Raw genomic sequence first — 23,984 nt, 5'->3', positions numbered from 1 at the left:
AATATAAGGTTCCCGGGACTCCATGCATGCCTAAGCAGAGCTCTCTGTGTCATTCAGGAGGCTCCAGTGGGGACCTCATGGGGGAGTCTCCTGAGCTCAGTGTTGCAAATTTCCATGGTAGAAGTGTGAGTTCCCAGGGACACTCACTTACTCACTCATTCATAATTTCTCCACAGTGGGGGGACCTCTCCTGGCTCTGTGCCAGTCCTGAGTGGGTGGTTGTCCTGTCTCTCTTTTCTCCATTCTTCATGGATTGAGTTGTTTCCTTGATGAATCCCAATGTGTCCACCTGGATGTTCCAGTAAAAGAGTTGGTATTTACTTACCACTCTTTCTCCTCTATGTGACAGTGGCACACACTAGCTTCTTCTAGTCAGCCATCTTGGTTCCTCTCTTTCAACTCTAAAATATTCTGAGTGTGTCTTAGCCATCTCTGGCTGCTGTAACAAAATACCGTAGACTAAATGGCTTAAAAAAAGGAAAATGCAGTACATATACATCATGAAGTACTATGAAGCCATAAAAAGAAAATGATATCATGTTCTTTGCAGGAACATGGATGGAGCTGGAGGCCATTATCCTTAGTAAACTTATTCAGAAACAGAAAACCAAATATAGCATGTTCTTGCTTATAAGTGGTAGCTAAATGATGAACACATGGACACATAGAGGAAACAACACACACTGGGAGCTTTCAGAGGGTGGAGGTGGGAGGAGGGAGAGGATCAGGAAAAATACCTAATGGATACTAGGCTTAATACCTGGGTGATGAAATAATCTGTATAACAAACCCCTGTGACAAATGTTTACCTATGTAACAAAACTGCACATCCTGCACATGTACCCCTGAACTTAAAATAACAGTTAAAAAAAACAGACTTTCTTTTCTCACAGTCTGGAATCTGGGAAGTCAACAATCAAAGTGCTGGCAGATTTGGTTCTTGGTGAGTGCCCTTCTCCTGACTCGCTGACAATTGCCTTCTCATTGTATCTTCACATGGCAGAGAAAGTTTGATAAGAGGTTTTTATCATGAAATAATTTTGAATTTTATCAAATGCTTTTTCTGCATCTATTGAGATGATTATATGGTTTTTCTTCATTCTGTTGATGTGATATATCATGTTTCTTCATTTGCATATGTTGAATCATCTTTGCATCCCTGGAATAAATCCCACTTGATTGTAGTGTATTATGTTTTGGAGGTGTTGTTGAATATGGTTTACTAGTATTTTGTTGAGGGATTTTTGCATCTATGGTCATCACGAATATCACCCTGTAGGTTGTTTTAATCTTGTTTTTTCCTTGTCTGGTTTTGGTATCAGTGTGATGATGGCCTTGTAGAATGAGTTATGAAGAATTTTCCTGTCTTCAAATTATTGGAATAGTTTCAGGAGGATTGATATTAGTTCTTTTTTATAGATTTGGTAGAATTTGGCTTTGACTGCATCCAGCCCTGGGCTTTTTTTTTTGGTGGGAAAATTTGTATTACTGATTTGATCTTGCTACTCATTATTGGTCTGTTCAGGAGTTCTATTTCTTCCTGATTCAATCTTGGTAAGTTATATCTGTCCAGGAATTTACCCATTTCCTCTAGGTTTTTCAATTTGTCAGTGTATAGTTGTTCATGATAGTCTCTGATGATCTTTTGTATTTCTGTGAGATCAAGTTGTAATATTTCCTTTTTCATTTCTGATTTTGTTTATTTGAGTGAATCTCCTCTACTTTATTGGTTAGTCTAGCTAGCAGTTTATCAATTTTCTTTATTTTTTCAAATAATTAACTTTCTGTTTCATTAATCATTTCTATTATTTAATCTCCATTTTATTTAGTTCTGCTCTCATTTCTTTTCTTCTGCTAATTTGGGATTTTGCTTGTTCTTAGTTTTCTTGTTCCTTGAGGTACATTGTTAGATTGTTAATTGGTAATCTTACTACTTTTATTATGTAAGCATTTATTGCTATGAAATTCCCTCTTACCACTGCTCTTGCTGTATCTCACAGGTTTTGATATGTTGTGTTTCCATTTTTATTTGTTTCAATAAAGTTTTTCATTATTTTTTTTGAGATGGAGTCTCACTCAGTCACTTAGGCTGAAGTTCAGTGGCACAATCTTGGCTCACTGCAACCTCCACCTCCCGGGTTCAAGCGATTCTCCTGCCTCTGCCTCCCTAGTAGCCGGGACTACAGATGTGTACAACCACACCCAGCTAGTTTTTATATTTTTGGTAGAGACAGGGTTTCGTCATTTTGGCCAGGCTGACCTCGAACTCCTAACCTCGGGTGATCTGCCCATCTTGGCTTCCCAAAGTGCTGGGATTACAGGCATGAGCCTCCATGCACAACCTCAACAAAGTTTGTTATTTCCATCTTAATTTTTCTACTGACCCAGTGGTCATTCAGGAGCATGTTTAATTCTTCTGTGTTTGTACAGTTTCCAGAGCTCTTGTTGGTACTGATTTCTAGTTTTATTTCATTGTAGTCTAAGAAGATAGCTGACATGATTTTGATTTTTTAAAAATTGTTGAGAATTGCTTTTCAGCCTATCATATTGTCTATCCTGGAGAATTCTTCATATGCTGATGAAAAGAGTATACATTCTTCAGTTGTTGGATGGAATGTTCTGTAAATTTCTGTTATACCCATTTGGTCTAATGTCCAGTTAAAATCCAATGTTTCTTTGTTGATTTTCTGTCTAGATATTCTGTCTAATGCTGAGAGTAGGGTGTTAAAGTTACCCATGTTATTTCGTATTGCAGTCTACTTCTCTCTTTAGATCTACTAATATTTGCTTTATGAATCTGAGTGATCCAGTGTTTAGAACTGTTATATCTTCTTGCCAGATTGATTCCATTAACATTATATAATGACTTTTATTGTCTACATTATTTTTACTGCTTTTGGTGTCCATTTACATGGAATATCTTTTTTATTTATTAAAATTTTATTTTAGTTTCAGGGGTATATATGCAAGTTTAATATATAGGTAAATTATGTGTTGTGGGGGTTTTGTGTACAGATTATCCCATCACCCAGGTAATAAGCATGGTACCTGATAGGTAGTTTTTCGTCCTCACCCTCCTCTCATCCTCCACCCTCAGGTAGACTCCAGTGTCTATTGTTCCCTTCTATGTGTCTATGTGTGCTCAATGTTTAGCTCCCACTTAATAAGTGAGAACATGTGTTATTTTGTTTCCTGTTCCTGCATTAGTTTGCTGAGGATAATGGTCTCCAGCTCCATTCATGTTGCTGCAAAGGATATGAGATCTTTTCCTTCCTTCCTTCCTTCCTTCCTTCCTTCCTTCCTTCCTTCCTTCCTTCCTTCCTTCCCTCCTTCAGTTCACAGGTACATGTGCAGGTTTGTTATATAGGTAAACTTGTGTTGTGAGGGTTCGTTGTACAGATTATTTTGCCACTCAGGTATTAAGCCTAGTACCCATCAGTTATTTTTCCTGATCCTCTCCCTCCTCCCACCCTCCACCCTCTGATAGGCCCCAGTGTGTGTTGTTCCTCTCTGTGTGTCCATGTATTCTTACTCTTTAGCTGCCACTTACAAATAAGAATATGCCATATTTGGATTTCCGTTTCTGTAAGTTTGCTAAGGATAATGGCTTCCATCTCCATCCATGTTTCTGCAAAAAACATGATCTCATTCTATTTTATAGCTGCATAGTATTCCACAGTGTATATGTAACACATTTTCTTTATCCAGTCACCATTGACGGGCATTTAAGTTGATTCCATGTCTTTGCTATTGTTGAACCAACTTTTCATCCCAGGGATAAAGCCTACTTGATCATGGTGGAATAGCTTGGGATGTGCTGCTGGATTCAGTTTGCTAATTTCTTGAGGAGTTTTGCATCTATGTACATCAAGTTTTCACCTTTTATGTGTGTGTCTCTGTGTCAGGTTTTGATATTAGAATTATGCTGGTCTCATAGAATGAGTTAGGAAGTTCCTTTCTCCTTAATTTTTTGGAATAGTTTCAGTAGAAAGGCTAACAGCTCTTTATACATCTGGTAGAACTAAGCTATGAATCCATCTGGTCCTGGGCTTTTTCTGGTTGGTAGGCTTTTTATTACTGATTTAATTTTGGAACTCATTATTAGACTGTTCTGGGATTCAATTTCTTTCTGGTTTAATCTTGGGAGGTTGTATGTTTATAGGGATGTATTCATTTATTTAAAGTTTTGTAGTAGTTAGTGTGCATATAGGTGTTCATAATAGTCTCTGATTTTTTTTGTATTTTTGTGGGGTTAGTGGTAATGTCCCCTTTATCTATTACATGGAATACCTTTTTCAATGCTTTAACTTTTCATATGTGTCTTTACTGGTAACATGAGTTTCTTGTAAGCACCATAGAGTTGGATAATTTCTAAAATCCTTTCAGCTATTATAAATATTTTAATATAATAATTTAATCTGTTCATGTTCAAGGTTATTATTGATATGTGAGGCTTTGTTTTTTCATATTGTTAATTGATTGTTTTATATATTATTCTTCCTTTCTTCTTCTCTTATAGTTTGTCTTTGTGGCTTGGTGAATTTCTATAATGGTATCAGTTGAGTTTTTTCTCATCCTCAGTTGTGTATTGATTAACTAGTGAGTTTTATATATTTTTGTATTTTAATGTAGGTAAATGTTGTTCTTTCACTTCCAGATTTAGGTCTCCCTTGATCATTTCTTGTAGAGCCAGTCTAGTGGCAACAAATTCCCTCAGCATTTGCTTGTCTGGGAAATACTATATTTTTTTCTCATTTATAAAGGATGATTTTGCTGGATCTAATATTCTTGACTGTCAGGTTTTTTTTTTCTTTCAGCACTTTGAATATATCATCCCATTTCCTTCTGACTTATAACGTTTGTGTTGAGAAATCTGCTGTTAGTTTGATGGAATTCCTTTTATATATGTGTAGACACACTTTTCTCTTGTTGTTTTTGGGGATCACTATCTTTGACTTTAGACAGTCTGATTATAATGTACTGTGGAGAAGACATTTTTGCATTGTATATTCTTGGCAATAGCTGAACTTCTTGTATTTGTGTAAATCTCTTGCTAACATTAGGAAGTTTTCATCTATTATTTTGTTAAATAGGTTTTATAATTCTTTGTCTTTTGCCCTCAAGGATATTGATTATTCAAATATGTGGTTGCTTTATGTTGTTCCAAATGTCATGAGGGCTTTGTTCACATTGTTTATACTTTTTTTTCTTTATATTTGTCTGACTCGTTTATTTCAAAAGACCTGTCTTTAAGTTCTGGGATTCTTTCTTCTGCCTGATCTATTCTATTTTTGGAGCTTTCAAATGTATTTTGCATTTCCTTTAATGAATTCCTCAGTTCCAGACTTTCTATTTGGTTCTATTAAAAGTATATATCTTTTTCGTAAATTTGTCATTTATATCCTGAATTGTTTTCCTGATTTCTTTGTATTGTTTTTTTAGAATTCTCTTGCATCTCACTGCACTTCTGTAAAATTAATATTTTGAATTCTTTACTTGGGATTTTAATTTTTTAAAATTAAGATATATTTCTGATTAGAGCAAGATGATCCTCAGTAAAAAAAAAAAAGAATTCTTTTTTAAAAGAAAAGTATCTATTTGTGGTAAATTATTCTGTTCCTTTGGAGGAGTCATATTTACTTGCTTTTTCATGATTTCTTTGTCCTTATGTTGATATTTATGCATCTGGTGTGTGATGGATAATATTGAGTGTCAACTTGATTAGATTGAAGGATACAAAGTATTGATCTTGGGTGTGTCTGTGAGGGTGTAGGCAAGAAAGATTAATGTTTGAGTCAGTGGGCTGGTGAAGGCAGATCAACCCTTAATCTGGTGGGCACAATCTAATCAGCTGCCAGCAAATACAAAGCAGGCAGAAAAAGGTGAAAAGGAGAGACTGTCCTGGGCTTCCAGCCTACATCTTTCTCCCATACTGGATGCTTCCTGCCTTTGAACATCAGACTCCAAGTTCTTAAGCTTTGGGGCTTGGACTGGCTCTCCTTGCTCCTCAGCATGCAGCCAGCCTATTGTGGGACCTTGTGATAGTGTAAGTTAATATTTAATAAACTCCCCTTTATATACATCTATATATATATTAAATATTAACTTACACTATATATATATGTTATATATATATGTGATATATATATGTTATATATATATATATATGTTTTATATATATATATATATATCCTATTAGTTCTGTCCCTCTAAAGAACCCTGACTAATACAGATTTTGGTACCAGGAGTGGTTCTAAAAGAACAGAATATTAAAGATAGAGTTTTCTCATTGGTTTTGGGGTTTCAGGAGTTGGCTGCTTAATATGATTAGACTCAAAAATGTGAAGGACTCTATTTCTAAGAGTACAGAGAACACAGATAGTTCTTGGCATTAATTCTTTAGAGAGTTATGTAAAATAAATGCACTTGACACTACTGATTCACTGCTCACAAGAGGCAAGAAGTTCAATGGCTACATACATAATATCTGTAACCATATGTGGAGAACCAAGGAACATAATGAAGCTGGTTGGTTGCTCCTAAGTTCAGTGGACAAAGTGATCAAAGAAAATGATGAACTCAGGGATTCTGTCTCCCAGCTTCAGAAGCAGATACTGAGCCTCAAATCTGCTAAGATTGCCCTGAGTGAGAGTCTTACGTCTTGTAGAGAAAGAGCTGAAATTATAGAAAAACAGACACAAGCTCTTATCATGCAAGTGGGTGACCTGCAGCGAAAGGTGCATGCACAGCCTTGCCAGGTGTCCACTGTTAAAGTGAGGGCATTGATTGGAAAAGAATGGGACCCTGAAACTTGGAATGGAGATGTGTGGGAGGACCCTGATGAAGCTGGGGACACTGAGTTTATAAGCCCTGATGAACTTTTTTGCCAGAAGAAACAGCTTCCCCATCCCCAGTAGTGGTAACATCTCCTCCCCAACCCATGCTGCTATCAGCCTTTCCACCTCTGTCTGAGGAGATAAACCCTGTGCTGCCTGAGGCAACAGTGATGACCTCCCCTTAGGCAGTTGCCAGGCAAGGTAATGTTGAGTCCCTTTAGGAGCCACCCCCAACACCTCTGTTTGCTTCTAGACCTATAACTAAAGTCCTGGCAGGCCCCAGGAGGTGAGGTAGAAAGTGTGACCCATGAGGAGGTGTGATGCACTCAAAAGAACTGTTTGAGTTCTCTAATTTATATAAACATCAACCTGGAGAACAGGCATGGGAATGAATATTAAGAGTATGGGATAAAGGGACAAGGAACATAGAGTTGGATCAGGCTGAATATATTGATTTTGGTCCACTAAGTGGGACTCTGCTTTTAATGTTGCAATTCAGGGAGTTAAAAAGGGTTCTAATAGTTTATTTGCTTGGTTAACTGAAATATGGATTAAATGATGGCCCACTGTAAGTGAGCTGGAAATGCCTGATCTCCCTTGGTTTAATGTAGAGGGAGGAATCAAAAGGCTTAGGGAGATTAGGATGGTGGAATGGATTAGTCACTTTAGACCTGCTCATCCCAGCAGGGAGGGTCCAGAAGATATACCTTTGACCAATGCCTTGTGAAATAGATTTGTGAGGGCAGCACCTGCATCTTTGAAGAGCCCTGTAATTACTCTTCTCTGTATGTCAGATCTAAGGGTGGGAACCACAGTCACTCAACTACAAAATTTAAATACAATGAGAATAGTTGGATCCATAGGTGGCGGGGGCCAAGTGGAGGCACTCAACCGTCAAAGGCAAGGTGGACATAGCTACTGTAATGGACAGCAGAGGCAAAGTGGCAATCAGAATATTCTGACTTGTGTAGAGCTCTGGCATTGGTGAATTAATCAGAGTTCCTAGAAGTGAAATAGATAGGAAGCCTACTGCATTCCTACTTAATTTATACAAGCAGAAAACTTCTAGGTCGAATGAACAAAAGAGTACTTTGAATTATAAAAAGAGAGAATCACGGCCCCTCAATCAATTTCCAGACTTGAGCCAGTTTACAGACCCAGAACTCCTTGAATGAAGGCAAAACCAGGTCCCCTTGAGGGAGGACCCCACTACATTACCGATAATTTATGCAGTGAATCTTTCTCCCATTCTTCCCCAAGGAGACCTTTGGCCTTTTCCCAGGGTAAATACGCACTGGGGAAAGGGAAATGATCAAACATTTCAGGGACTACTGGACACTGGCTCTGACATACATATATCCTAGTAATTCTGTCCCTCTAGAGAACCCAGAATAATACAGGTGTAATAGTTGCTTCTTGCAAATTTGAGTTTACTAGTGTACAGGAGGAGGATGTTTTCCTGACATGTATCCTATGATGTTGGTTAGGTAGGTGATATAGTTTGGTTGCTTGTCCTCTCCAAATCTCATATTAAAATGTAATTCCCAGTGTTGGAGGTGGGAATGACTTGGTGCTACCCTTGCTACAATGAATGAGTTCTTGCTCCGAGTTCACGAGAGATCTGATTGTTTAAAAAAGTGTGGCACTTCCCCCCTCTCTCTTGCTTCTGCTCTTGCCATGTGATGTGCCTGCTCACGTTTTACCTTTTACCATTACTAAAATCTTTCTGAGGCTTCATCAGAAGCTGAGCAGATGCTGGCAGCACATTTCCTGTACAACCTGTAGAACTGTAAGCCAATTAAACCTCTTGTCTTTATAAATTACCCCCCCTCAGGTATTTGTAGCAAAGTGAAAACAGACTAATACAGTAAGGCACTTTGGCTTTGATCTTAAGTGCATGTATTAATGTAGTCTCTGAATGTTTTCTTTGGCTGCAAAGGGCATTAGCGGTGTCTGTGATTTTCTCAGTTTTTTAGGGTGCAGTTATTAGTGGAAGTTGTCCTGGGTACTGGGATGCCAGTTGTGCCAGTCTTCAGGCCCTAGTGGTGGCAGTGGTGGTCTGAGCATGATTAACTTTGTGCCCCAAGGTGGCATATGCTGGCACCTGTGTTGGTGGTTACTGGCAGGCTGATTCTTTGGCTTCCAGGTGTCTTTCTCTGATGCTTGTAGTGACAGTGGTTGACTGGGCAGGTGGATAGGTTCTTGGGCACCGAGGCATCCAATGGGGCATGAGCAATGACAGTAGCAGTGGTAGGATGATTCTCTGCATCCAGAGTGGTGTGCATTGATGTTGGTGTTGGCTGCAATGAGCTGCACAGGCCCATCTCCAGGCCTGCAGGTGGCATTTGCAGGTAGGTGACAGCTGAAGTGATAGTGGCCAGTTTAGGCCCATCCTCCAGTTCCTGGGAGAAGTGCTCAGATGACCAAGTTGGTGGATTGGATTGTGCAATCTCCAGGACCCCAGGCTATGTGCTCTGTCTCAGAGGTGGGGTGAATGTGGGCTGGGTGGGCTTGTGTTCAGGTCCCCCCAATAGTTACAGCAGGCACCAGTTGTAGTTGTTGGGGGCCTGATGATCCTCAGGCCCTTCCTGGAGTGTTTGAGTGAGGAAGCAGTCACTACCATGCAAATGGTAGAGAGGGTGTGGTTGGCCTTGATGGCCACAGCCTGGGCCTCAAGGTGAGAAAAATGCATCTCTCTCATGCCCCATTCCCAGAGGGGCTGACCCCTCCAACCCTGGGGCTGGCAGCTCCTGTTAAGCTTGCACCCTAGCCCTGGCTGCAGAAACCCACATCCATCTTGTGACTAAGTCTCAGCGGCAGCTCACACTAAATTGCATCACAGTCTCAGTCCTGGAAGCACTCACTTCTGGCACCAGCAGCTACAGCCAACCCCTTGCTCACTTCTCAGCCCTGGCTGCAGAAGCACTCCCAGATCATGCCCTAGTCTCAGCAGCAACAACCTAAATTTCCCTAACACCTCATTCCCGGTATGCTGTCCCAGGAGAGTGTGCAGTCTGCCAAATGCTAGGTTTGAAAATGGCACCTTGCTGTAGCTGCTTGGGTCACAGAAAGGTTGTGGTACTCAGTGTGAAATCCCTCCCTGGAGCAATCCTATCCTACAGTCATCTCCTGGCAGCTCCCTATGTTAGTTTCAGGGATAGGGAGGGTCAAGAGACTATTCTGTGGCCAGGATTTTACTATTCTGCGGTGGGGATGTGGGCTGCTGGAAATCTCTCACTCACCCTTTGAGTTGGGAAGTTACTCCCGGCTAATCTGGGCTAAGCAGGCTACCTCCTTTCCTTCTTCCTTGCTTTTGGTGTTTCCTGTCACTTCTCTGTTGAATTCCAGAGCTTTTTCTTGGATACTGGATTTGAAGTCTGACTATATACCATTTTGGTCTTCTAAGTGGAGGAGGTGAGCATGAAATGCTACCAGTCAGCAATCTTGAAGCCCCTCCTTTGACCCAAATACTGCTTTTGCCTTATTCTCTTCTTCTCGGACTTCTTTTAAATGAGTGTTACCCTATTTTACTTATCACATGTGTGTTTTACATTCTGTTCTTTTCTTTATGTTTCTTCTCTTTATATTTCAGCTGGTTGAGTTTGTATAGGTGTGTTTTTTGAGTTTACTAATTCTATTTTTTGCTCTGTCCAGGCTTCTGTTAAGTCAGCCTAATTTCATATGTTTTTCAGTTCAAGAATGTACATTTGATTCATTCCTATAGATTTCAATTCTATATGAAAATTCTATATATTTCAATCCATTTTGTTCATGTTTTATAATATAGTTTGGATATTTGTTCCCCATATCTCATGTTGAAATATTATTCCCAATGTTGGAGGTGGGCCTGGTGGAAGGTGATTGGGTCTAGGGGATGGATTTCTCATGAAAGTTTTAGCACAGTCCCCTTGGTGCTCTCCTCATGAGAGTGAATGAGTTCTCATGAGATCTGAATGTTAAAAATGTCTGGCGCTTCTCCCCCTTTCTTGCTCCTTCTGTCACCGTGTGACACGCCTGTTCCTGCTTCACTTTCCACCATGAGTAAAAGTCCCCTGAGGCCTCCACAGAAGCCAAGGAGGTGCCACCACCATGTTTGCACAGCCTGAGGAACCATGAGCCAATTAAACCTATTTTTTAAATTAATTACCCAAGTCTCAGGTATTGCTAATAGCAATGTAAGAATGGCCTAATACAGAACATTGGTACTGAGGAGCAGAACATTGCTGTAAAGATACCTGAAAATGTGGAGGCAACTTTGGAACTGGGTAACAAACAGTGTTTGGAGGACTCAGAAGAAGACAGGAAGATGGGGGAAAGTTTAGAACCTCCTAGAGACTGGTTAAATGGCTGTGACAAAAAATGCTTATAGTGATATGAACTGTGAAGTTCAGGCTGACAAAGTCTCAGATGGAAATGAGGAACTTATTGGGAAATGGGGCAAAGGTCACACATGTTATGCCTTAGCAAAGAGTTTGACTGAATTGTGTTCGTGGCCTAGGAATCTGTGGAAGTTTGGACTTAAGATTGAGGATTTAGGGTATCTGGTAGAAGAAATTTCTACACAGCAATGTGTTCAAGATTGACCTGGTTGCTTCTAATAGCCTAGCTCAGATAAGGGAGCCAAGAAATGGCTTAAGAGTTGGAAGTTACATTTACAGGGGGAGCAGAGCATAAAAGTTTTGAAAATTTGCAGCCTGGACATGTGGCAGAGAAGGAAAAAGCATTATCAGAGGAGTAATACAAGTGGGCTGAGGAGCAGCCACTTGCTAGAGAGATTTGCAGGACTAAAATACAACCAGGTGCTGGTAGCCAAGAAAATGGTGCTTGTAGCCATCAAAGCCAAAAAGGCCTTGCAGACATTTCAGAGATATATGAGGCAGCTGCTCCCCTCACAGGCCCAAAGGCCTAGGAGGAAGATATGATTTACTGGACAGGCCCAGGGCCTGCTGTCCCGTGCAGCTTCAGGGCACTGCTCCTCACATCTCAGCTGCTCCAGCTCCAGCCACAGCTCAAGGCGGCCTAGCCATAGCTCTGGTCACCACTCTGGAGGGCATAAGCCATAAGCTTTAGTAGCTTTCACGTGGTGTTAATTTAAGCCTGTGAGCATGTAGAGTGCAAGGGAGGAGGATGCTTGGCAGTATCCACCTAGATTTCAGAGAATGTATACATTAGTCTGTTTTCATGTTGCTGCTGAAGACATACCCAAGACTGGGCAATTTACAAAACAAAGAGGTTTAATGGACTTACAGTTCCACGTGGTGGGAGAGGCCTCACAATCATGGCAGAAGGTGAAAGGCACATCTCACATGGCAGCAGATGAGAGAAGAGAGCTTGTGCAGGGAAACTCCCCTTGTATAATCATCAGATCTCATGAGACTTATTCACTATCATGAGAACAGCAAAAGAAAAACCTGCCCCCATGATTCAATTACCTCCCACAGGGTCTCTCCCACAACACTTGGGAATTCAAGATGAGATTTGGGTGGGGAGACAGTAAAACCATATCATTCCAACCCAGCCCCTCCCAAATCTCTTGTTCTCACATTTCAAAAGTAATCATGCCCTCCCAACAGTCCTCCAAAGTCTTAGCTCATTCCAGAATTAACTCAAAAGTCTGCAGTCCAAAGTCTTATCTGTGACAAGGCAAGTCTCTTCCACCTATGAGCCTGTAAAATCAAAAGCAAGTTAGTTACTTCCTAGATACAATGGGGCTGCAGGCATTGGGTAAATACAGCCATTCCAAATGGGAGAAATTGGCCAAAACAAAGGGGCTAAAGGCCCCATGCAAGTCCAAAATCCAGCAGGGCAGTCAAATCTTAAAGCTCCAAAATGATATCCTTTGACTCCATGTCTCACATCCAGGTCACACTGATTCAAGAGATGGGTTCTCATGGTCCTGGGCAGCTCTGCATCTGTGGCTTTTTGGGGTACAGCCTCCTTCCTGGCTGCTTTCATGGGCTGGTGTTGAGTGTCCACAGCTTTTTCAGGTACACAATGCAAGCTATTGGTAGATCTACCATTTGGGGTTCTGGAGGATGGTGGCCCTCTTCTCACAGCTCCACTAGGCAGTGCCCCAGTAGGGACTCTGTCTGGAGGCTCCAACCCCACATTTCCCTTCTGTCCTGCCCTAGCAGAGGTTCTCCATGAGGGCCCTGCCCCAGCAGCAAACCTGCCTGGGCATCCAGGCATTTCCATACATCTTCTGAAATCTACTCGGAGGTTCCCAAACCTCAATTCTTGACTTCTGTGTACCTGCAGACTGAACAACATGTGAAAGTTGTGAAGGTTGTGAAGGCTTGGGGCTTGTAGCCTCTGAAGCCATGGCCTGAGCTGTACCTTGGTCCCTTTTAGTCATGGCTGGAGTGGCTGGAACACAGGACACCAAGTCCCTAGGCTACACACAGCACAGACACTCTGGGCTTGGCCCACTAAACCATTTTTTTTTTCCCTAAACCTTCAGGCCCATGATGGGAAGGGCTGCCATGAAGACCTGTGACATGCCCTGGAGACATTTTCCACATTGTCTTGGGGATTAATTTGGCTCCTAGTTACTTACGTAAATTTCTGCAGCTGGGTTGAATTTCTCCTTAGAAAATGGGATTTTCTTTTCTACTACATTGTCAGGCTGCAAATTTTGCAAACATGTATGCTCTTTTTCACTTTAAAAACTAAATTCCTTTAACAGCACACAAATCACCTCTTGAATGCTTTGCTGCTTAGAAATTTCTTCTGCCACATACCCCAAATCATCTTTCTCAACGTCAAAGTTCCACAGATCTCTAGGACAGGGGAAAAATGCCTCCAGTCTCTTTGCTAAAACATAACAAGAGTCACCTTTGCTCCAGTTCCCAACAAGTTCCTCATCTCCATCTGAGACCACTTCAGCCTGGATTTCATTGCTCATATCATTATCAGCATTTTGGTCAGAGCCATTCAACAAATCTCTAGGGAGTTCCAAACTTTCCCACATTTTCCTGTCTTCTGAGCCCTCCAAACTGTTCCAACCTCTGCCTGTTACTCAGTTCCAAAGTTGCTTCCACATCTTTGGGTATCTTTTTACAGCACCCCACTCTACTGGTACCAATTTACTGTATTAGTCTGTTTTCACACTGCTGATAAAGACATACTCGAGACTGGGCAATTTACAAAAGAAAGAGGCTTAATGGACTTAGTTCCATGTGGCTGGGGAGGCCTCACAATCATGGCAGGAGATGAAAGGCACATCTCACATGGTGGCAGACAAGAGAAGAGAGCTTGTTTAGGGAAACTTCTCCTTATATAATCATTAGGTCTCATGAAATGTATTCACTGTGATGAGAACAGCACAGGACAGGCCTGCCCCCATGATTCAATTACCTCCCAGACAAACCATATCAGTATGGAAAACCATGGGGTCCTGGCAGATGCCTGCTGCATGGGTGGAGCCCTCACAGAACTTCTATTAAGGTAGTGCAGAGGGGAAATGTGGGGTTGGAGGCCCCACCCAGAATTTTCACTTGGGACACTGCTTAGTTAAACTGTGGGAAGGGAAGAAGACCAGTGTCTTCCAGGCCTGAAAATGGTTGATCCACTGGAGGCTTTCACCCTTCATTTGGAAAGCCACAGACACTTGACTCCAACCCATGAGAGCAGCCTCAGGGGCTAAATCCTGCAAAGCTCCATTGGGTAGAGGTGCCCAAGGTCTTGGGAGCCCACCCCTCATATCAGTGTGCCCTGGATATGGGACATGGAGTCAAAGGAGATTATGTTGGAGTTTTATGATTTAACAATGGGCCTGCTGGATTTCGCAGTTGTAAGGGGCCTGTAGCTCCTTTCTTTTGGGCATTTTCTCCCTTTTGGAAGGGGAATGTTTACCCAATGTCTGTATCTCCATTGTATCTTTGAAGTAAATAATTTGTTTTGATTTTACAGGCTCATAGGTAGAAGGGACTTGACCTGGAACTTTTGAGTTAATGCTGGAATGAGTTAAGACTTTTGCGGACTATTGGGGAGGCATGATGATTATATTTAGCAATGTGAGAAGAACATGAAATTTGGGGGGCCAGGGATGGATTGACATAATTTTGATATTTGTCCCCCCAAATCTCATGTTCAACTGTAATCTCTAATGTGGGAGGTGACTGGACCATAAAGGTGAATTTCTTATTAATGGTTTAGCACCATCCACTTGGTGAACTCCTCACTAGTGAGTGAGTTATCATGAGATTTAGTTGTTTAAAAAGTGTGTGGTGCTTCCCCCACTCCTATTGCTCCTGCTCTTGCCATATGGTGTGCCTGCTCCTGCTTCACCTTCTACCATAAGTAAAAGCTCCCTGAGCCCTCCATAGAAGCCAAGCAGATGCCAGCACCATGCTTATACATTGTGAGCCAATGAAACCTCTTTTAAAATAAATTACTCAGTCTGGTTTTTTTTCCACACCAATGCAAGAATGCCCTAATAGTCTTTTCTTTTTACTATAGTTATTTTAAAGTATTTGGTAACCTTAGTATTTATTTGGATAATTGGTATGTCTGCTGCTATTTTTGTCTTATTAGTCATATTTTTCTGCATTTTTGGATATGTAACTCAAAATCAGATAAGTATATATGGGGTACAAGAGAGATCAGTTTTAGGTTTGATGCAGGCTCCCCTCTACAGGATTTTGTCACCATAGCAAGGCAAAAATATGGGAGATTTTACTGTACTTTTACAGTCAAGGCCAACAATCTCCTGTGTCAATGGAGAACTCAGTATATAGCTCATGGGATGAACCAGCCTTGTGTTTGGTCTCTTCTAGTTTTCAATATATAATGCCATTCCCACGTGATTACCCAAAGTTCTGCCAGTTTCTCTTTCTCCTGGTAAGTTTCCTCTGCTCAGGACAATCGAAAGTTTCATTCCATATGCAGAATTTGGAAATGCTCCAAAAGAAGAAATTAGCTGGAAGTGGCGAATGGCTCTCCTTGGAAGGACTCTTTTCTCTGGATTTTAATTTTCATGGTTCTAATTGCTTTTATTCGTAGCTCTCTAATACATTTTATTTTGTTTCATTTTATTTATTATTATTATTTTTGGAGACAGGGTCTCACTCTGTCGCCTAGGCTGGAGTGCAGTGGCGCTATCTTGACTCACTGCAACCTCCGCCTCCCAGGTTCAAGTGATTCTTGTGCTTCAGCCTCCTGAGCAGCTGGGACTACAGGCAGGCATCACCACGCCTGGCTAATTGTTGTATTTTTAGTAGAGACAGGTTTTCACTATGTTGGCCAGGCTGATCTCGAACTCCTGACCTCAAGCAATCCACCTTCCCCAGCCTCCCAAAGTGCTGGAATTACAGATGTGAGCCACTGCACCTGGCTGTAACTCTCCAATATATTTTAAAATATGCCCTTTAATGTGTCTTTTAAAAAAATAGTTGTAGCTGTGAGAATTTTGGCATGCCATGACCAACTATATCCTCCCTGAAGAAGTTCTCCTCCACTCTTTTGGTATTGATTTCTAATTTTGTTGTATTATGGTCATAGTATTCCGGAATTTACTAAGGTTTCTTTCGTGGTCTAATACTTACTCTACTTCTCCTATAAGTATTAAGAAATAAGGCATAATCTCTGCATCAATTGTAAAATTACATACAAATTTATAGTTCAAACTTACCATTATTTATTGTTTAAGCCTTAGGACACCTGATTTTTCTTTCTGCTTGATCCATTAGTTTCTTCAAGGGTTTTGTTAAAATCTCCAGTTACATTTTTTGATTTATCTACTGTCTTGTACTATTGTCTATTGTTGCTTGATCTATTTTTAGATTTTATCATTAGGTGGCATATGTATTTATGATAAACATATCTTCTTGTTCTATTATTCCACCGGTACACATTATTCATTTTTCCCTTATTCCTTTTCTTCCCTTTAGCTTTAAGTTCTATCTTGTCATATATTAAAATTCCTACACTAGCTTGCTTTTGGTTCATATTTCCTGTTAGACTGTCATGCTTTTATTCTTTAACTTCTCTATATCGTGTGTTTTGAAATAGCATATTGTTGAAGCTTTATAACACATTTATAATTAAATGTTATATATTAAATATTCAAACATAAACATCAAGAGCCCCTTTTTGTTATTTAACCCGTTTATTCACTGTAATTATTGCTATATTAATTAAGTCTAACAGCTTCTGTAGTACTGCATTTCTAAATTTTCCCTTCTCCCATTATATTCCATCAGAATTTTCTTCTGATGGTTTAAAAGTTCTAGATCCTTTTTTTTTTTTTTTTTTTTGAGACAAAGTCTCCCTTGGCCACCCAGGCTAGAGTGCAGTGGTGCGATCTCAGCTCACTGCAACTTCCACCTCCCAGGTTCAAGTGATACTCCTGCGTCAGCCTCCCAAGTAGCTGGGACTATAGGCATGCACCACCACGCCCGGCTAATTTTTGTATTTTTAGTAGAGATGGGATTTCACCATGTTGGCCAGGCTGGTCTCGAACTCCTGAGCTCAAGTGATCTGCCCACCTCGACCTCCCAAAGTGCTGGGATTATAGGCCACGAGGTGCAGAGTCTTTATGTATTTTTGCACTATTTGTTTTAACCTAAGCCCATAATCATGCTTATTTGCCCTTAAACTTTGTCATTATTTTGAGTAGGTAAACCATTGGCAAGCTTTTATAATCCTTTGGTCTCTCTCCCCTACGTCTCTTCCCTGCTTCACGTTGTACATACTTTTTTTTCTTTCTTACAGTAAACTTTTTATCCACTGGCCATGCATTTGGAAGAGGTTGGGGGCAATGAATGCCTGAGAATATGATGCTTAGTAAACCATTGGGTTCACAGTTCTGGGGCTTGGAGAAAATCTGGGCCAGAGATCTGGAATATATACAGCTAAAACTACTGCACCACAGAAAGAGAAAAAGAGGAGTGGAAAAAGAACACTAGTATTCACTAGTATTTAAGTGATAGGCAGAGAAAAAGAAGCCTGCAATGAAAACTATAGATCACTGAAGCAAATAGTCATAAAGGAAATCATGTTAACAATTTCCATGCTGTCCACTGCCCAGGACTTTTACACATATCACTGTTAAAACTAGATCTGATTCTGCTAACAATCTGGTTACTCAATTCCACTCTCAAAGGTCAGTAACCTGGCCTGTCAGGGCCAATCCAAAACAGTTACCTGGTCAGAAGTGTTTGTTGCAGTTAGCTTTTTGAGACCTAATTTAGTTAGAAAGCAAGAATGGTAGAGAAACGCCACATCCACAAAACCCATTCTACTGCCTGAAACTTTACAAAGAAAGGGGTTCACTTGACTTAACCTTTGATATGACTAATAAGATTCACCCATCATTTATACTTTAGTATGGGTTTGTTTAGTCAGTGTATGGTCCCAATATTTGAAACTAAACCATGGAGGCAAGCAATAAAGACAAAATTTTGACCATGCGTCTTTAAGAAAGGGCAAACTAGAATGGTTTTTTGAGGGTTATTTTATTTAAGGCAGAAACATGAAAGCATCACGTTATACGTGCTACTTGATGGAAATATGCTATCCATTGAGTCACAGAAATGTTGACGAAGAAAGTGAGTTACAAAGAAAGAACATGAATTTGCCTGGATCCAGTCTTCAGGCTTTATTTTTCATTTTATGCTACCTCCCTGATGGCGGTGAACAGCACAAGGTAGTACAATTTTAAGGTGTCTCAGTTATGCATTTTAGCTTCATCCTAAGTATAATTTATCTTAGGCTATCTATGTACTTGTTAGCATAGATAGCTAAGGAACAAGCATTACTATTAGATTTCTAATCATTTGCTTGTTATCCTGTCACTGACATTACAGCTACTAGCACAAATACAAATTAAGTCATATGCATCAAATCCAAGACTTTAAGTCTTGTGTTTATACTAATAACTAATATTATTTGCTATGTGCTAGAAACTCTAAGCAATTTAAATATATTAATATATACAATATATCATATAAATATATAAATCCTCTTCACAACTGTAAGAGGAAAATGTTTTTCCCAACTTGTAGATGAAGAAACTGAGGACATATAGGTAGAACAACTTCCTCTAAGTTATGCCAGAGGCAATACCAGGCACATATAGAAATGAAATTCGTATAAAATTCCAAGTCTGAGTTGTTTCCTTTTCTTAATTTGGTGGTTGTCACTCATGTTTGAAAATGTATCACTCTCAGAAACTTATTTAACGTCTTTCTCAGATCACTGCTAATAAATTACGTCAGCTCTTCTTCATAAAAGAAGAAATCTCTATATACAATGTTGTATTTTTTTTAACACTAAAAGGCAAGCCAGGTTATGGTTTTAAGAAGTACCAATTTAATAATGAATACTTAGAAATATGGTACACAGATACCACAGAAATATAAAATGCATACAATTTTAAATTATTTTCTTAAAACTCTCTACATGAATGGCTGACGGCTTCCAACAGATAAACTTTTGGACAAAGGTACAAGATATTTTTGGGCATTCATTTTAAATACCATCTAGTTATCCAATTAGGAGGTTTCTAAAAAAATAAATATGACAAATATATGGATTTCTGAAGTATAAACTGACATACAAATCTATATATTTTCTTAATACTTCTCATTAAAGCATCTTTAAAGCATTCTGTAACATGAAGTTGAGAGTTCAAATTAGATGTAACGAAAAGGCATGAGGTTTTATTAGAACTGTGTAATTCACATACCAAATTTTTACATAAAAGTAAACAAACACAAAATTGAAAAGCAAAATACGTTATTTTACTCTCCAAGTTACCAATTTCAGAAAACTACTCACTGGAAAAATTAATATTCCCAATTCCGAATGTTAATAAGAAAACATGTAGGTGCAATTCCAGAAACTTAATTCTACTTTCTAAGAAGCAGTGAAGGAGTAAGGTAACACTGCCCCTTGGGCATTGTCAAAGCTTTTCTAGAACTGCTGGAGAGCTGATTCTCTTTTGAGACAGTGAGAATTAAAACTCTATCCATTCACCAGCATACAAACCTGTGATAAGCTCTCTTTTCCAAACTTCCATATGATCAGAACTCTGAACCACAGGTTAGTGAATTGACCTCAAATGTGCCCACCTCCTCCATCTCACTGAACAGGCAGCTCCAGAGGGGGAAAAAAAAAAAAATCCATTATCTTTTCTCACCTGAACAGTTTGAATGAAATATCTATTTTGAAGTTATAGAGAAGAAATAATAATCTTACACAAGGGCTAGTTTGATGGAACTTACTTAAACTCTTAAATTTCATGTAATAAATGCTAGTTATTAGAAGAATATGTTCTTTAGTGGAAATTAAACCATCAAAACTTAACTGGGTACATTACTAGTTTTAAAAGTTAACATGGGAGAAATAAAAGGATTTTCCTGCACTAATTTAGAGCAGTGGTCTTCAACTCTGACTACAAATTAGAATCACTCAAAGAGCTTTTGGAAAAACAAGCATGGCTCCATCTTCCAGAAATTTAGACTTAATTGTTATGAGGTGGATTCCATATTAAAAGTCCTCAGATGATTCTAATATGAAGTGAGGGTTGAAAACCAGTGATTTAAAACAATTATTAAATTATTAATTACTTATGGTGGTCTTGATTTAAATAAATTATTTAAAATTCAAATACATGAGCACTTTTTATGTAATAGGCACAGTTCTAATAAGGTAATTTTTTAATAAAAATCATTGGATAACAGTAAGATACATTTTATCATTTGAATTATATAAATTTATTAAAATATTACTCAAACTTCTATTATAGTCTGCTGTCACAAAAGATTTCCTATTAACTTTTCTGAACTACCCTCCACTTGATACTATGGCAAAAGAGATCACACTCAGAAACTTTTCCTTAAGAAAGATACATGGAGAGAGCATAAGAATTTTAAGAATTCATTTTCAAGTCACAGTACATGAGGTATTCTCCATCTTTTATCTGGAGTCACAAGCCATAACCTAAGAACTGAAATTAGGCATTGTTTGGATGCTTAACAGAATCTCCTAGATCAAGACCAACTCCCACTGGTATCAGTGCTTGCTTTAAACTACCTAAAAAAAAAAAAAATCTATGGCAGATCCTTAGGGAACCTAGTAAGAGTGGGTCTTATGTATCTTATGACCTATTTATAAAATAATTCTTAAAAAAATTACAGGATATGGTTTTTGAAACATATATAATTAGAAATTAGTTATCTCAAAGGATCTAAAAAATATATAGTTTTGAAATACTACATAATTAGAAATTACTATCCCAGGATGGTAGCCAGAGCTTTCATATTTTAAATTAGAACCAACTTTTTAAGGTATTATAAAGCTCATTTAAAATGTACTTTAATTCAAGAAAAAAAAATCAGGTTTAAATTAGTAAGTTTAATTTGTAACTACTTTTTAACCTATTTTTCAGGTTTAAATCTGCCCAAACCAACTGAAAAATTTATTAATACTATAGTAGGCTAATTATCTTTTATATCCAGACATTAGGCCAAAAATGATACAATTCTGGTTAATCCATAATATATGCATATATAGGAAAATGCAATAGTAATTTGTTTTCCATACTTGATGATTAAAATAGCTTCAAATATTTTATGAAAGCTTAGTCAAAATAAATATTTAATAAAAAGATATACCATAACAAAATATCAAGAAGTTAGTGTTTGAAAATAAACTGCCACATTGTTTTGCTTTCAGTCAAACAGAACTGAATTCAGTGGCTTAAGGTATCTAAGAATAATTCAATTGTGACTTTGGAAACAAAAAAATTAAAATCCAGGTTAAGACTACAGAGCTAACACAAAGATGAAAGAGAAGTTTACTACGTTATAACTCAAAAGTTTAGAGTTATTGGGACTTCTCAATGACTACGATCTAAGAAACATGAATAATTTGGGGAGTAAAAGTAAAAAAAAAAATCATGATTATGTGATTCATGTTGTGACACTCTCAATAAGTAAAATCAAACAACAAAAAATACAGTATATATGAGCACCATTAAAAATGTGTGTATGTAGCTATACATGTGTCAAACTTTACCCGATTAAAAATTGCATTTAAAGTTAAAAACAAGTATACAATTATGAAAATACATTCTCAAGCTAACATGTCATGACTTATTTTAAAATGTTTCATCAAGCATTCCTTCTAAAACTCAACTAAGGAATACAACATAAAAAAAGCCAGTATTCTTTTGTAGTGCAAATCCCTTGATTAAACAGAATTACTTAAGTGTTTTCAATTCATAGTTAGATTCTAAGAGGTGCAAGAAAAATGAAGTAGGCAAATAAATGGGAATTAACAGAATAAACCAGCACATGTTGGATTTGTCTTCAAGGGATTATCATTCAGGCCTCAAAATTATTTTTAATTGAGAGCAGTAAAGACTACATTGCCAGAAACACCTTCTTTCTATAATAAAAGTTGTAAATTTGTCACTTCCGCTGTAATATTTCTGCTATATTCACCCACACTCTGAAAACAGCGATACATAATATACATCCTGGGATAATACAGGTCTTTAATGAAAATCTTATTTTGATCCTACTTCAAGGCAGCTCATGATTGACCATTAGGAACCCTTGAACTTTTTTTCAAAGCTCCCAGTAAAAGCAATCACATGATACGGATTGATGTTCTTTCATACATTGTCACGATAAATATTAATGTTATTCACCATTTAAAATACGTTCAATCTCTTCTAGTCTTTTTAAAGCAGCAACTCTTTTCTTCTCAATTTCTTTGATGTCTTTTGTTGTTTTGTGGGGGGTCTCTTCGTCTCCATTTTTTCCTAATTGTTTGTTGGATTTAGACTGACTTTTATTATCACTTGTTTTTACTATTTGTGTTTGTCTGGATTCACCTCTAATTTCTTTTACACTTTCAGTTGGAATTTTCTTTCCTTCCACACTTGAAATCTTACTGGTTGGGAATATTGGCTCTATAAAGCTAGATGAGGAAATCTTATCCCTGACTATATTCAAATGGCGCTGAATATATTCTTCATGTGGTGCTAATGCCAGTGTTTCAAGAAGGCATCTTTCAGCTTTTAATAAGTCTTTTTCTTCAAAATAAACAACACAAAGATTGTGTTTTCCTTGCACATTGCTTGGATCCATCTCCAAAATCCTTTCAAAACATTTTTTTGCTCCTAGTATATCTTTCTTTTGATTCATCAGAATGTCTCCTTTTAAAATGAGGCCCTTGATATGATCAGGGTAGTATCTGAGTAACTCCTCCAAAATTGGCAAAGCCTTTAATTCCTTTGCAGTCTGGGAATACAGGAGAGCCAGATTAAACAAAGCACTTCGGAAGTCGGCTTGTAACTTTATGGCTTTCTTCATCCAAATCTCTGCTTCATTGTCCTTTTTGTCATCCATGGCAAGCATTCCCAAATTGAAATAGCCATTAGCATCTAGTGGCTCTTCATTTATATAACTTAGAAGTCGTTTTCTAGCTTCAGGTCTGAGTTTAACCTCACCTAGAAAGTTTTTTTAAAGAAAAAATATATTGTTAATAAAATAATTAAATGTGAGGAACAAAGCCATTTTCAAATACTTAGATTACAAAAAGACAGCTTCAAAATAACTAATTTCCATAGTTAAAAAAAGTAGAAAGCAAAAATCTCGAAGTCTTCATAAGAAAAGCAAAATATTTGAAACAGTAAAAAGATAGCTTATTTCTTTTCCTTTAAAGCAGTAACAGTGCTTCAGAAACCAAAAGGAGAGAAATGTCTCTTATAATTTAGAATTCAATTGGAAATAGAAGGGAAATAGAGAATTCAGAAAAAGAAGCATGGGATTTGCCAACAAAGACATGTATTCAATCTTGATTCTGATAACATTATGACTTTATACACTGAACACGTTATTTAACTTCTCTGGGTTAACTGAGTTTTCTAATAATTATATGATATATATCGAAAAAATGTTCAGCAAATAGTAACTACTACTGGGTAGAAAAAAGCTTCAGAATGACTGTATCACATTTTAAAAAATGTTACTTCAAAGTTTTAGGAATGTTTCAAGGACAAAAACATACCATTAAATATAGGGCTATAAAATTAGGATTTAGGAAACATGTATCTTCTTTTTTTTGAGACAGGGTCTCACTATGTCACTCAGGCTGGAGGGCAGTGCTGTGTCCACAGGTCACTGTAACCTCAAA

General features: G+C 38.3%; 1 protein-coding gene across 2 annotated transcripts in view; it reads right to left on the bottom strand.

Moving 5' to 3' along the window:
* Positions 1-19,125: 19,125 nt before the first annotated feature.
* TMTC3 (transmembrane O-mannosyltransferase targeting cadherins 3) overlaps positions 19,126-23,984 on the bottom strand; it is a 57,574-nt gene continuing 52,715 nt past the window's right edge. The window contains exons 14-15 of one of the 2 annotated variants that reach the window (XM_019039402.3): positions 22,495-23,298; positions 19,126-19,934 (exon numbers count right to left, since the gene is read on the bottom strand). In XM_019039402.3, coding sequence (XP_018894947.1) covers positions 19,882-19,934; positions 22,495-23,298 — 857 coding nt within the window. In that variant the 3' untranslated portion in view covers positions 19,126-19,881. Of the gene's footprint in view, positions 23,299-23,984 lie in introns of both variants that reach the window. The other variant, XM_019039403.3, reaches the window with a different exon arrangement.

The sequence above is a fragment of the Gorilla gorilla genome, chromosome 10 (assembly GCF_029281585.2).
Source record: "Gorilla gorilla gorilla isolate KB3781 chromosome 10, NHGRI_mGorGor1-v2.1_pri, whole genome shotgun sequence".
In the NCBI taxonomy this organism is placed as follows: domain Eukaryota; kingdom Metazoa; phylum Chordata; class Mammalia; order Primates; family Hominidae; genus Gorilla; species Gorilla gorilla.
Note: the sequence above shows the minus strand (reverse complement) of the source record. Positions and strands in the feature narration are given on the sequence as shown.